Source organism: Capricornis sumatraensis, chromosome 19 (genome assembly GCF_032405125.1).
Source record: "Capricornis sumatraensis isolate serow.1 chromosome 19, serow.2, whole genome shotgun sequence".
Lineage (NCBI taxonomy): Eukaryota > Metazoa > Chordata > Mammalia > Artiodactyla > Bovidae > Capricornis > Capricornis sumatraensis.
This window is the reverse complement of record NC_091087.1, coordinates 12,911,637-12,927,134: the sequence shown is the minus strand read 5'-3', so window position 1 is coordinate 12,927,134 and position 15,498 is coordinate 12,911,637. Positions and strand designations below refer to the sequence as shown.

At 37.3% G+C, this 15,498-nt stretch overlaps 1 protein-coding gene across 3 annotated transcripts in view; it reads left to right on the top strand.

Annotated features, from left to right (window-relative positions):
* LRRC28 (leucine rich repeat containing 28) overlaps window positions 1–15,498 on the top strand; it is a 200,994-nt gene that overhangs the window by 109,989 nt on the left and 75,507 nt on the right. For all 3 annotated transcript variants that reach the window (XM_068991153.1, XM_068991151.1, XM_068991152.1), the window contains exon 6: window positions 4,588–4,794. In XM_068991153.1, the coding sequence (XP_068847254.1) occupies window positions 4,588–4,794 (207 nt within the window). The remainder of the gene's footprint in view (window positions 1–4,587; window positions 4,795–15,498) is intronic.

The following is a 15,498-nucleotide window of genomic DNA, read 5'->3' as shown; positions in this document are numbered from 1 at the left end:
TTGTCTATTTGTAACATCTGGTTTTGTTTCTTTGTTTTCTTTTCCCTGCCTTTTTTCATATTATTTGAGTGTATTTTTGTTTTCTGCTTTAATTCATTTATTGGCTTTTTAGGTTTATACTTTTTTTTTTTGGTATTTATCTTATTTTTAGTTATTGCAGTATACCGATCTTTCAAAATTGCTTTGGAACTACTTTTACTTTACCCCACTAATCTTTGTTATACTTATCCTAAGTAGTTTATCATATATTGAAATGCTTTCAGCAGTTATGCATAACAACTTAAAAGGAGAAAAGTGATAGTTTGTTATATTTACCCAGATATAACTCTTAAATTTGAAGACATAACTAAAGCTTCAAAACTTAGGTTAAAGATATAAATTTTCAAATTTAAAAAGCTCAGCAGACCCCAGATAGGATAAATTCAAAGAAAGCCATTTACAGATACATCATAATCAGTCTGCTAATGACTAAAGATAAATAACCAATCGTGAACACACCTAAAGAAATAATGATTCAGATAATTGTAGATTTCTCCTCAGACACCATGGGAGGCTGGAAGATAGTGGAACACCATCTTTAAAGTACTGAAAGTAAAGAATGGTTAGCCCAGGATTCTGTATCTAATGAAAAGAATTTCTGAGAATTACAGTGATAATAAAGACATTCCCAGAGAAAAGGAAAGCTAAGAGAATTTGTTGCCAGCATACCTGCTCTAAAAGAAATAAAATTTCTTCAGGCTGGTGGAAGTGATATGATCAGGAAGCTGGGATCTTCAGGAATGAAGAAAGAGCAGCAAAATATATGAGTATCCTGTTGTCCTGGCCTCAGTGTAGCGTCTGAATTTGACCAAATTTGCTAGATTTCTGATTGGCTAATAGCTTTCCAGTTTTTAACCTGAGCCCATACTTTGGACTCTGTTTCTGTATTCCTGTGTGATACGTTACCACCCCAGGTTTATTTCCTGTCTCTTGTGTTTAAGTTAGAATCTTAGACAAAGTTTGTTTTGACTCTATTGTTTTCTAAAAATGTGCTTCCCATTAGCTGAGCTTAACAAGTATATATATTTTTATTTTGTTGAGATAAAGATGCCACATATAGTCTTATATTTGTGGCCTATTGTAAAATGGTCATGAAAATTATGTTTAATTCACTTCTCCTGAAAGGCTATTTAATTTTATTTCACTCTCTTTCCCAAATACTTTCATAGGATGACAAAATTATTAATTTCCCAACCATATTATATATAGTATTCCACTCAGTATTGTAATTGGAGTAATAATTAGCTCACTTTTCTTCTAACAGATGAAAAGACCTATATAGTAAGCTACTTATACAAAAATGTTCTTTGTTACATTTGTTCATTTAATGCAGTCCTGCATGTTTAAGTCTTATTCATAACTTATAGGGAATAAGAAATGTCAGCTCTCTTTTCTCTTCCCACTCCTTAGTATTTTGACCTTTCATTCATACTGACACTATGTATTCTCATTTTCTTTGTCACAAGTGTTATTAATTTTAATATCTGAAAATGTCTGCCTATCTATCAAAACAAAGTATGAATATTGATCTGTTAAAAAGTAAATAATCAAATTATAGGAAACTTAAATTCATAATCACTTATTTCCTCATTTCACAATACAATAAGATAGTACTGAATCAAAATGATGGGGCAGTCGCAAGCCTAATTTTTTCCCTGCCCCCCACACCCCCGCCAGCCTTAGTAATTTTTGTAACCATGTCAAAACACTGTTTTATGCATTTAATTATTTTTGAACTAATAATGAAAAAAGTTTATTTTGCTTGCTCCCATGTGATTTTTGATGGATTTTTCAAATTCCTTTAAATAGGTGGGTTTATAGGTACTATAATTTAGAAGTATTGACATACTTAAAATTTTTTTCCTACAGAAAGAATGTTATTAGCATTGATTGACTTAGAGTATAATAGCCTAGAAACTTGAAAATGATCTTTGATTTTTTCCTGTTTCACTATTTTCCATTTCCAACCAAACTTACTCTCTGCTTTTCTTAAAACCTCTCTGGAATTTACCTTTAAACTCTATCACACTGCCTCTGTTCTCATCAGCTGTCTCCTTGTTTCCCCATCCGACTCTCTCTTTTCATTTCATTGCTTTCTGCATATTTACCATTTTCATATTTCCAAAAGAGCCCCTTCATCCTTTGAGAATTTTCAGGAAGTGTTAGGTTCTTAGTGTAATAAGTTCCAACTTCTCTTACCGATATTCGTTATCATCCATGTCTCCACCAAGCCCTCTGTATTGAGCTTATTTTCTCCTTTTTTCCCATTGGTATCTTTGGTACTTGTCAGGTCTCAAGTAGTCATTGTGCCTGTTGTAGTTAGCTTTTTACTTGCATGCCTTTCCTTATGCTTTCAACCCCATCTCCATGCCTGGCTTGAAATGCTATATCCATTTTCTTTTTGACCTATTCAAGTTCTCATTTCCTTCGATAAATTTTGCAAAAGCATCTCCAGCCCATCATCTAGCTCTTCCCCCCCCACCCCCCCAGTCCCCCACCCACCTCCCCCCGCTGCCCCCTCCCCCCACCGCCAGCTCCTATCACACAGTGTCTTTTATGTGTAATGTGATTCTCAGTGGCAGAGATCTTGTCTTGTTCTTCTCTCAGCACCTGGCCCCCGTGGTGGGTAAGCTGATTGGTTGCATTTCTGTCCCATTTCACTCCCATAATAACTTCATAAAGTGAGGTCAGGAAGATTCCTTGTTTCTTTTTGTTTTCGTTCAATTCTAAAATATAATTCTTCTGTCAATTCCTTCACCCTCCATGCCCCATCAGAAGCAATGAGAACAGATAGGCAGGAAGACTTCACTAGAGGAAATACTGTGCTAATGGAGCCAAGGGTGAAATTGACCCCCTTGTGCATCAGTTTGGTAAAAATAGAACAAAACTCTTATTGGGAGTCACAAATGTTCACTGAATCCTGTCTCCTGTCTTCAAATATGTCTTTGTGCAGTATTGGGGAAATTAGAAAATAAAGTGTGAACTTCTCAGCTTATCATAAATCTCTTCTAGATATTAGTAAAATAACTAGAAATTAATATATTTTTGTACTTGTATTACTTTTATAAAAAACAGTTATTAAAAATGTTCCTGTTAAGAGTGAGTCGATAACAAAGACTGGCAAACTGTTTTGTAAATGATGAGATACTAAATATTTTTAGGCTTTGCAGGCCACCTATAGTCTCTGTCATATATATAGACACACAGACATATATGTGTATATGTAGTTGTTGTTGTTATTCTTGTCATTGTTGTTGAATTTCACCACCCTTAAAAATGACCAGTCTTAGCTTGCATGCATTACAAAAGTGGACCGTGGGTCCGATTTTGCCTGTGAGCCATAGTTTACCAAGCTGTTTGCCAATAAGAAAAGCTAATCTGTGCAATTGGACATCTAAGAGGGCAGAAGATTTTCTCTCCTATGGAGAAGGCATTGCTCATACTAATCCAAGGCCTGAACAAACTGGAATGTATCCAGAGGGGTGTGTTCCAGTGGCCGGATCATGAGAAACCTTAACCTGAGAGGAACAACTCGTACGACAGGTCAGGTTAGATGAGTGAGAGAGGGCATTGCAGTGGTCCTCAGCGTGGGAGTCCCGTGAAAGAGAGGAGCCGGCGTGTCCTGCATAGTGCTCCGTAGAGCCTCGGATGAGGCGTGCAGTCCTGGACAGAGTCACGGCCTTCCCGTAGAGACTGGCTAGCAGAACCTCCTTTGCTCTGAATGCTTCCTGGCAGTTTTCCCTGAAAAGGACGGAATACCTTGTAAAGAGCTCCCTTCCCGCCCACCTTCAGCCAGTGTCAGTTAGTGTATGACAGGGACATAATTGTACGTGTCATGGAATAGATTACAAATATAGGCACCAATAATAAAAGAATATTGGCGTTAAATGGGAGGATTTCCTTTGGGTGGAATTAAAGTGAATCTTCATAGGAAATGTATATTTGGGGCTTAAAAGAGGAACCACATGGCTGGACAATATCTAAAAATGTTACAATAATTGCATATTATTACCATAATTTTTACTATGGTGAAAATTTCAAAAGCTGTCCTCGTGTTTAGTCCAGAAATGTTCTACTCAGTTCACATGAACAAGGTGCACTTACTGGGATACTGTAATATATATATATTCAGGTCTCCTACTGTCTACCTCAGTAGAAGGTAAAAGCCACTAAAGTAGCAAGACCCAGACACCGTGAAGTGATTGTAATTGTTCTTTCACATTTGCAGTGACTTTCTGATTCATCAGGAAGCAGAAGCCATAGTAACAGACTTGGCCCAGGTTCATCGCTTTGTGTTTCTCCTTTCTCCATGACAGCACTTTTCCCGTTGGAAAAATTCTGGCACACTAATTTAAAGATATCTACTTAGGTTGGATTATTTGCCTACTGGACCTAAATCCTGCACTTCAGTCAGTATTCATGTCTGTGGAAGTAGTAGCAGCTACTAATTTTATTTGGTTGAACTGTTACAGTATTGATTTATTTTATTTATTTAATTAATTCATTTAATCAGGATGCAATTTATCTTAATTTTGATTTTGGTTGTAGAGGTTGGCGATTTGAAGGAGCTGCAGACACTAGACATTTCTACCAATCGTTTGCTAACTTTACCCGAGAGGCTTCACCTGTGCCTTTCTCTGCAGTACCTCACTGTGGACCGAAATCGTCTATGGTGTGTGCCGCGCCACCTCTGCCAGCTGCCCAGCCTCAATGAGCTCTCCATGGCTGGAAACCGTCTTGCATTTTTGCCACTTGGTAAGTAATCCTATTTGTATGGCAATGTAAAACATCTAAAGAATAAGATGGAAAGCCTTTGTTTCCTTGACTGGGAAGGATTAGTTAGTTTCCTTTATTGTGTTTATGTTGAAGATGCTTCTCTAAATTCATTTTTGCAGTGAACAAAGCATTATTCCCAGTTAACAAATAAAGTTTATTTCTGTTATGGATTTCATAGTTTAAAAAAATGTGTGAAAAATTTATTTAGGAAAAATATGAAATATGAGATGATTTACTCAGAAAGGAATTAAAATGTATGTATATATAATATGCAAATACATATTATATATGTATATTTTATATATATAAAACTATAAAATTGACAAGTGGTATTGAGGAAGATGAAAGAATAGCTTCTGTGCAAATATATCTGCTTAGATGTTAGCTTCCATGTAGAAAAAATGTCATTGAGTATCCTAATGATTAGTATTGCCGGACAACCAGACTAGATAGACAGTTTTAAAGACTTTTGAACTGCCTGCTGAGCTAGAAATGTCACCCTGGCTAATAAATAACGTAGTGTGCACTATAGATTTCTGTAGTAGCCCATTTCAATATAAGATGTGTTAAAGAACATAGGCCTTTAATAAAATAATGCGTTAATATTGACTGAAAATTGGATTATTTTGTTAACTTGTAAGAAACAGAACTGCCATTTAAAAAAATTAAAATTTGAAGCCCCACAGAACCCTAAACTGTCAGAATAAGCATCATATGATATTATTCATAAAAGCATTTTTAAAATGAATAATTTATCTTGAGAGCAATGAAGTGAATAATTTACTAGTCCCTGAAAGGAAATATTTTCTACCATAGTACAGTGTGCAAATTATTTTCAATAAAAAATATCTTTAAGAAAACTTAAATCCTGACAGAATTGAAAATTATGAGAGATGTGCACATCAGTTTGAGTAATAATAAATAATTATCCAATTTAAGAAGATTACTTTTCTATAAATATAATTAAATTCTTTTTTAAAATTAAGAAACTAAAGTAAAAACCATTTCAGAAGCAAGCTACATTCCTAAAAAATCAGAGCTTTCTTTCAAGTGAGCAAATTATTGAATATAAATTGGTATTAGAAAGTAAATATACCCCTGCTGCATAAACCACAGTTTGTAGAACAATTATAGTGGACAAGCACCAAGTTACAAATCTAAAGATACAAGTTCTAGACTGTCTCCATCACTTCATAGAGCATTACCTGGAGGAAATCACCAAAACCTCTCAGCTTCATTTTCCTTATCTAGAACCAGAAATGATAACATTTATCCTACTTAGTTTAGAGTTACGTTGAAGGTACATAAGATAGCTGTTTTTTATCTCCTCCAGCTGTGACTCCTCATCCCCCTAGTCAGTTCCGCTCATTCCTACCTGTTGTTTCACCAGGGAGACAGGGCAGCATGTGCTGGGATGACAGGGTTGTTGGAGAAGAGAGGGAAGCCGTCCCTGCAGATGGCTGACCACTGTTAACATTTGAGGTGCCAAGGGGTACGGTGACAGCAGCAGCTGACCCGAGTGGCAGTGGCTGGTGCAAGACGATAGAAATGGCTGTGGGTGGAGGATAGAGTCCACTGCACTTTGCCCGCCTGCTTTCTGCTTTGACACCTCCCTTATGCCCTAAGGCATTTTCTCTATACGCTGTGTTGAGTGCTGTTGTGGCTACGGACGTGGGCATCTCTTCTTCAGCACTCAGTGTTCAGTGGTGAGGAGAGCCTTACCAGTTAGTTTCTATCTCCAGGCTTCTTGTCGCCCCCAAAGCCTTGCTGAACTTGTTAATATGTTATCAAAGAGAGGCAAGAAGGTCTGCACTGGGTTCTGAGCAGGGTCCCTCCCAACATTCAAGCTTTCCATAACTCTCAGTCCTGGGACCATGGACAGCCAAAGATGCGGGAGTAGCTTCCACACTCCCCAGGGCGCCGTCCCAGCTCGTGAGGCTCTCAGCCATGGCTGGACACGGGCCTGTGGGCAGGCTTTCCTCCCTGCTAGAAAGTCATACAGCCAAGAGGATCTGGTGAAGACCGTCCAGTGAGAAGGAAGCAGGCTGCCTGGAGCAGTGCTCTGCTCTGGTCTCAGACCAGGTTCTTTGAGAACAGCATGAGTAAAGGGCCAGATAACTGAGACAAGCTCTGGGGGCCTTTCTCCACTGTTGGGCTGGATGGTCTTTGTAAAGAAGTGGATGAGACAACCGGAGAGCTCCAGGGTGAGGTTGCCCAGAGGGCTTCAGGAGAGCAGAGACCACGTACTCTGAAGATGAAGAAGTCGAAGCTGACAGAAGTATCAGCAATCTTCTCAGTCTGATTATGGTTTTGATTTTTTATTTTCAACACCATAGACAGTAGATTTGGAAAGGGAATTCAATTAAGTCTTTAGGAAGGAAACAGGTTCATAGCTGTCCTTCCTTCCATGGACTCTGTGTGCGTGAAACCTTTCCTTCAACTCCTTTCTAATACAGCAAAACTGTCTAATGCTAAGAGCTATACAGGACAGAGTAAAACGAGCAGGCAGCTGCTCACACCAGCTTTCCTCAGAGAACTGAATTGTTGAAAACAGCATATAGGGATGCCTTTGTAATGTAGTTGTCAGATACAGTGTGAATATGCATACACACAACTCGAGGTTTCAAATAGAAGGCTCCTATGTTTAACCATGATTCTAATGTAGGAGCTGAGTGCTTATGAAATATCTTTAATATCTTTGAGATCTCTCCCTGTGATCGGAGGAATGCTACTTACTGAATTCAGTTTCTTGCCACAGAACTTTGGACCAAGCAGTTTTTAGGACAAGGCAGTTTTTTAATGGGGCTTTTATGTCAGATTATAGCCTCTTCATAAAGCAGTTACAGAAGCTATAGTACAGATGACTTAACTCACTTATAATACTATCTAAATCATTAACACCCATGTTCTTTTTAAGATGAAAAGTTGTATCAAGAAACGAGGGTGTTCCTGTTACAGCTGTACCATGGCAGCTGAGGGACAGACTAGTCTGCACACAGAAGCCCTGTTCCCACTGCTGACTGCCAGTGAGGAGGAAAGGAGATGGATCGCGTGAGCCTTCTGCTGTGAGATTTAATAGAAGTCTTGTTGATTCAGTATAGCTCTGTAGACCAAATAGCTCATAAAGATGTGACTCTCCTCTGGGCTTCTGAAAATATAGGAAAATACAAAGAAAAGGATTTTTTCCCCTAAGGTGTTTTTTTTTTTTAACTAGGTTTACTGTTTTCTCTTGCATAATTAATAAACCATTATTCAGTAATGTCTACAACTTATTTAATGTTGAATAATAGATACAAGTTCCGTGAGGTTGCCCGTATACAAATTGACTGTGGAAGAGCATTCTTTAGTTAGCCCCCAGAAAGTGCTGTGTCAGCTAAACTCAATGTCAGGAACTTCTGTAGTTTAAGATAACAAAAGTTGCACCCACAATGGCAGGTGGAATTTCTGAGTATTAATTTAGAAAACAGTGAATGAATTCTTAACCAAAAACATTTGGCAAGTGACATTGAGATAAACAGAGTATCCTGGTGTGTGGACTCCCATGTCGTAAGCCCAAAAATTAGTGAGAAAATAGCTTCCTACTATTGAGAAATTATTTATGTTTCTAAATCAGTCCAAGAATTGTTGTTCCTTGGATATTCTAGTAGTAAAGTATTTATTTTCTCAGGAAAAGTTATTCTGTGTGCCAAGGACTTGGGCTGTGAGTAAAATGATCGCTTCTTATTACTGTGGGCTATATCCTGTAACTTTTATAGGGATATAAAACTGTACTTTTTATCACATAACAGGAGATTACTCTAGTTTCTGTGGTAGCTGTAGTAATTTTTCCTTTGTAGGAATAGGATGCCTTGTGTAGAGTGAAAAAAAGTTTATGCCAAGTATCGGTACAATATTAGAAAGTAGCTTGTAGACATTTTCAAAGCCCATGCTGAAATCTTTTTGTTGTTTTTGCAAATGGTATATAAATGACACAATTTTTCAACTACAATTATTTTTACTATTGCTTCTCATTCCTGCTTTCTCTGTATCTGCTTAGAAGGTCAGGAAAAGAATTGCTGTTTACTGTTTTTTAAGAAAATATTTAAATCCACAAAGTGAAGCTATTCAAACTTAAACTCCAGTATGGACACCAGATGGAAACCAGTTAATAACTCCTTAATCTCAGACTTAGAGATGAATGTAAACTGTACTTTACTGAACCGTGGAATGTATTTGATCTGCAACTTGAAGAAGTACTGCATTGAGGTCATTGTTTAATGGGAATAATCTGCAAAGTTTGCAGCCTTAAATATGTTTCATCACTAAAATGTTTTCTTCTGGTTCAGACCAGAAGCCCAGAGGTTGGAATCAGTCTTATGTTTGAGTAGAAGATATCTTCTGCTTTACAAGGAGGGACCTAAAATCATGTTCTGTAGGGATTGTTGGGCAGGTCTCCAATCAAAGACATAATGAAAAAGTAGAAAAGAAAGGCTTGAAAACAAGGTTCAAAAACTAGTAGTGGGAAGAAATGAGAGAGACGTATTCTATTAACTAAAGTTTGTATAGACCCTATTTCAGGAGCAAAGTTTTAACTCTGGAATGTGTATTTTTTCAAGAAAGAGGGTGTTCAATTCTTCTTTTGAGCTCCTTTCTTTGCAAGTATTTATTTTAAAAAAATTTGCATCCTGGTGTGACTTACTCATTTGACTTTTTCCACTATCTTAATGAATCCCCTCTGCTTTATTTTTTCATCATTTCAGACCTTCACTCTTGCCTTAAGGTTTTCTTAGGGTATAAACAGGATTATTTAATATGATTGAGTTGATAGGATTATTTAATATGGCTTCTCTAGTGTGGGCAGACATTGACTTTTCCTGTGCCAGTGTATGAAGAGGAAAGTTCACCTAGAGTAGGTGAGCTTTAAAGGGACAAGTGTATATTTTTCTCAAAGTTTTTGGAATAGGGTTTGGGGTGAAGTGAAGTCGCTCAGTCGTGTCCGACTCTTTTGCGACCCCATGGGCTATAGCCTACCAGGCTCTTCTGTCCATGGGATTTTCCAGACAATAGTACTGGAGTGGATTGCCATTTCCTTCTCCAGGGGATCTTCCCAACCCAGGGATCGAACCCGGGTCTCCCGCACTGTAGACAGACGCTTTACCGTTTGAGCCACCAGGGGTAGGCAATGATTAATATGAAAAAACTGAAACTGTTTTCCTAATTATCAATTAGGAAAAAGAATTACTATTCATTGTTAACAAGATACAGATGTGGAACCAAAATAAGTAGCGTGAGGGCTAGATTCATGAGCAGAATCTCTGCCAGCAAAGTTTTTGTTAATTTGTTTTTTTAAATAGTGACAAGAATGTGCAGTACAAGCGAAGTCTGGAAGATGTCAGTTGACAAAAGTCAGTCATAGTTTTCAATCAAGTTCTTAAATTTAGGGAAAAAGAGAACAGCTGAGCAAGAGCTGAAGGTCAGATGCAGAGCGAAGACGTTTTGCTCTCAGTGCTGGCTCCCCTGGCTGGAAGAAGTGCTCTTACGTATTTCCCAAGCCTGTGCCGGACAGTCAGCCTCAAGACTCCTTCTCTAGGATCTTCTCCGAAGGAATTCTTGGTATTTCTTGAAATTGCTGTCCTAAATCTGTAAGTCAGAACCACCCCACCACTTATCTGGTCTTTTAACAAAAGTGGTGGGATATTTTGTTCATCATGTAGCTCCTTGTCAGTGTCTCCTGGTATCACATCTGGATGTTTGGGCATGCCTGTCCTCAGGTGCCCACTGCACCCATGCCATCTGCTAGGTAGTGTTACTTCCTGTGTTATGTAGGGGGCCCCTGCTTGTACGGAAATGATCTGTTAAGGGAGGCGGCTTAAGTAATATCATGGTGAAGGAGACAGGCATGCTTTTATTCATTTATTTCTGCTGCACTGCACAGCATGTGGGATCTTATGTTCCTCAACCAGGGATTGAATCCGCAACCCATGAAGTGGAAGTGCAGAGTTTTAACCTCTGGACCTCCAGGGAGGTCCCAGGCATCCTTTTAAATTCCAGCTCTACCATTTAATAGTTGTATGGTCTTGAGCTTAGAAAGGCTATTTAGCTTGTCTAAGTCTCAGTAATGGGGTAATGTTAATACCTACTTCATAGCACTATTGTGAGAATTAAGTAAGATATATTTAAAACACTTGTATTACTCATAAATACTACATAAGCACCCAATCAACATAAACTACTTTTACTGTTTGACTAGACGGTAAGAAAGGGTCATGGTAAGAAAGGGTTGGTGCAGCATGTGTCTTCACTTTTGTACCCTAAGCATCTAGCACAGTGTCATGCCCATTGCTTGTAATAATTTCTCAATTACTTGACTGTGCAATGCAAATAGAGATGCTGATGTTTGACTATTGAAACCAACTGCAGAGAAAGCCTTCAGTTATTCAGATTCATTGAAATTAATTTATTTTAACATTGATGATCTACTTGTGTAAAGTATTAAATCATAATTAAATCATAATTCACTGTGAAATATTATTTAGTAAAAGTTGAATAGACCAGAAAGAATATGATTATGTAAAAGATTAAATGGTTGTGTGTGTATGTCTATTTAGAGAAACTAGCACTTTAAATAATTAAAGATTCTGGAAAAGTAATCAAAAAGTTCTGTGTCGAATGCATCATGTAAGGACTTAGTTTTAAAGATGATTTGGGAATAAACTGTAAATTATTCTGAATTCATTGTGAAGAAACCCAGATTTTATAGTAAATAAAAATGTGATTGTGACTAATAATCTGATTTATTGACCATGATAATCAGAATAACATTGATAGAACATTCCAGACAGCCTACTTCAGTCTATTGCTTTCATGTTCTGGTTTCCATTGCCCCGTAATTTTGTTGAATAGAATACATCATTCACCTTTTGATGAAATGAATGAGCTGCGTGCTGGTCATTGTGCAGTAAACAGAGCCTGTTTGGTCTGGCGCATGCTGTCATCCTGTGCCTGCTTCTGCAGTGTGGTTAAAAGAGCAGCAGCCTCAACACACAGGAGCTTTTTGTTCCTTCTTCAGCCATGTGGACTGCATATGTCAGGGCCTTGAAGTCAAAACAGAGAGGGAAAGAGAATTGGAGTTTATGCAGGACTGCTAGCTTTTGCTAATTTTTAAGTAACAATACTTTGATCTCTGAGTCTGAAAGAAAAAAAGGGAAGCATTTTAGACACAGAACAGCACTTTAAAAAGCCACATGAAAAAGTTCTTTGTTGCTTTAACATCTATGCAGATGGACAACTTCCTTGATTTATAAAATTCATGTACAGAGCAGTTTTTGCACAGGAACTTAAAAGTATTACTGCAATATCCAATATTATTTATTGAAAACTCTTGGTCCATTGAAATTAATGGAAGAAACAAACAGCTTATTAGCTAGTAAATTAATGATCTCTTCCAAAGTTAATTATTGGCTGAAGATTTTCTGTTAAAAGAATAGAAGAAATAGCTCAAAGCTTTTTCTTGCAGAAAATACTTAACATTTCAATAGCATCATGATTAAAAATGTCATTCCATTGTGCTTGGGGTTTTGCCAGCTGACGGGTTTGGTGAGAGCACACTCTCAAGAGGCTGTCACAGCCCTGCCTGTATAGCCTGTGACCTTGCTGAGTGTTTAGGTGTCTTTGCCTCGCCAGCAGGCTGTGCTGTGTCAGCTTAAAGCGAGGATTGCCTGGTTCTCTTTAGACTCTTACACTCTGTTTTGTGATCGTCACTTTATATTCAGCAAAGAGGTAAAAGACTAAGATGTTGAGTACCAGCTGTTATTCAAGGGACTAGATTGTTGACCCTTCATAACAAGCTCATGTCATAGGTATTATTATCTTCATTTCACAGAGGAGGTAACTGGCTTGGAGTGTTTGATTGAAAAAGCCAGGTTTCAGAGTCCAAAGCCCATGACATCTTGTAATTGCAGTACTGCTTTTTCTTACTCTATTTGACATTGTGTTGTTTACACAGTTTGAATGTCTGTATTAAATACTTATGTCTGTGTGACATTATACTGGTTAAAGTATAATGTATATGAAGTATAAAGTATAATGTATATAAAGTATAGGTTTGAACACAGTTGATTCACGTTTTCTTTTGCCTTCAGTAGAAAACAATTCATCCTATTATGGGCATATATAAAAAATTATATCCCATATACAAATTGGTCTGGAGGTATAAACAGAAATCTTTGGAATATTGAAAACCTGAGATGAGGTCTAAACCAAACAGTATTTTAAAATCATCAACTCTTCATTTTTTTCCCCCTATAAAACTAGGATAGGAAAGAAAACTAAACTATAGAAAAACTAGCCAGTGCCAGCTTGTCTTTAACTTTGTATTGTGATCGTTACATGCAGCCCCATTCAAGTTGGTTCCTGTGTCATGTCCCACTTTGTGTCCTTGGCTTAGGGAGATGAATCACTGTCTCTAGAGGCAGTTGCCTCCAACTCTATTCTGTGCAGTTCAAGTATAGAAAAGAGTGCCTTTTGCTGCATGCTGAAGAGAATTTTCTCTTAATTGGCCTTGTACTGTAGGACATATTTCCAAATGTGTCACTAGTAATGAGAATAATAATAACTGCCATATACTGGAGAAGGATGTATGCCAAGAATTCTGCTTGTTAATTTATAAACTTTGTTAGTAGTTTTCACTAAAAGTAAGGGACAGCATTATTTTGCTCTTTATACAGATGAGGAAACTGAAGATACACATTCAGTAAATTGAAGAACTAGGATTCAAATCCAAGTTCTCTGACTCCAAAATTGTATTCCTGCTCCATTAATTATTAGTACTATTCTACACTCCTTATTGTTCCATAAACTCAAATAAAGAATCTTTACCTAACCTATGGGCTCTGACAAGCATATTTCAGATCAGAGCTCATTTGTATTTTATCAGTGTAGTTTCAGTTTTTTAAAACTTTCAAACTTTTCTGTATGCCTTTAAAGTCTAAAGATTTCTATATGTGATGAAAGGGTTTGTATACATACCAGAGAAGTAGTGAAAAAATACAGAAGAGGAATTTTTAGTTAAATTTTGAGGACATTTTCATGGCAAGTAGATTCTGGTATTCTATGTATATTTTTCCCATCTGTGTTTTATAAATTTGTAGCCTTTTATACTAGTAGATATGTTTATACATGTTTACCAAAGTAGCAGTATGTATTATTGTGGCAATTATTTAAAAATTCTTATGCTTAAACAACTGTATAGTCATTTAAATTTCACAAATTACTTTCACCTTCAATTTTAACAACTTGATAAATTTGAGGGATTAGGCACTGTTATGCAATTTTAACATACGTGCATGTCTGTAAAGCTTTTGATTTCTCCTTCAGATCTGAATTAAAGTCTTACTGAGTATTCTTGGTTATATGTTCTTCCTTTTATCAATTTAAATATTTTGTTCCATTCCCTTCTGACTGGTAGAGTTTCTGGTGAGAAATCACCTGATAACCTTATGGGAGTTCCCTTTTATGTTACTTTTCATTTTTACCTCATTGCTTTTAATATGTTATCTTCATCTTTAATTATTGTCAGTTTGATTACTGTGTGTCTTGGAGTGTTCCTCCTTGGGTTTATCCTGCCTGGGACTTCCTGTGCTTCCTAGACTTGGTTGACTTTTTCCTTTCCTGTGTTAAGGAAGTTTTCAGCTGTTACCTCTTCAAATATTTTCTCAGGTCTTTTTTCTCTCTCTTCTCCTTCTGGGACCCCTATGATGGAAATGTTAGTGTGTTTGATGTCATCCCAGAGATCTCTTAGGCTGTCTTCATTTTTTTTTTTTTCATCTTTATTTTAATATTCTGTTTAGTGGCAGTGATTTCCACCATCCTGTCTTCAGGTCACGTACCTGTTCTTCTGCCTCAGTTATTGTGCTTTTGATTCTTTCTTGTGTATTATTCATCTCTGCTTGTCTGTTCTTTAATTCTTCCAGGTCTCTCTCGAACATTTCTTGCATCCTCTCCATTCTTTTTCCGAGATCAAGAATTCACTATCATTATTCTGAATTCTTTTTTCAGAAGGCAGCCTCTCTCCACTCCATTTAGTTGTTTTTCTGGGGTTTTATCTTGTCCCTTCATCTAGGATATAATCCTCTGCCTTTTCATTTTGATTAACTTTCTGTTGATGTGGTTTTCATTCTGGTGGACTGGGGGTTGTAACTATTGCTTCTTATGTCTGCTGTCTGTTGGATGAGGGTAACAGGCTTGGGTAAGCCTCCTGAGGGGAGGGACTGGTAATGGGAAAAACTGAGTCTTGCTCTGGTGGGGAGCACTGCCACAAAGCTAGCTTTACAACAAATGCTAAAGAAACTTCCTAAGGCAAGAAACAAAAGAAAAGGAAAGACCTACAAAAAAATCAGAAACAGTTAAGAAAAGTAATAGGATCATTATTGTTGTTGTTTGATCACTGGGTCATGTCTCACTCTTGTGACCTCATAGACTGTAGCCTGCCAGGTTCCTCTGTGGGATTTCCCAGGCAGGAATACTAGAGGCTTACCATATGTTAGTAATTACCTTAATGTAAATGGATTAAATGCACCAACCAAAAGACATAGACTGGCTGGGTAGATGAAAACATGTGCATGTATGTACTTCCATTTACCACATCCCTCTACTTAACCTCCTTGCTGCTGCTGCTGCTGCTAAGTCACTTCAGTCATGTCCGAC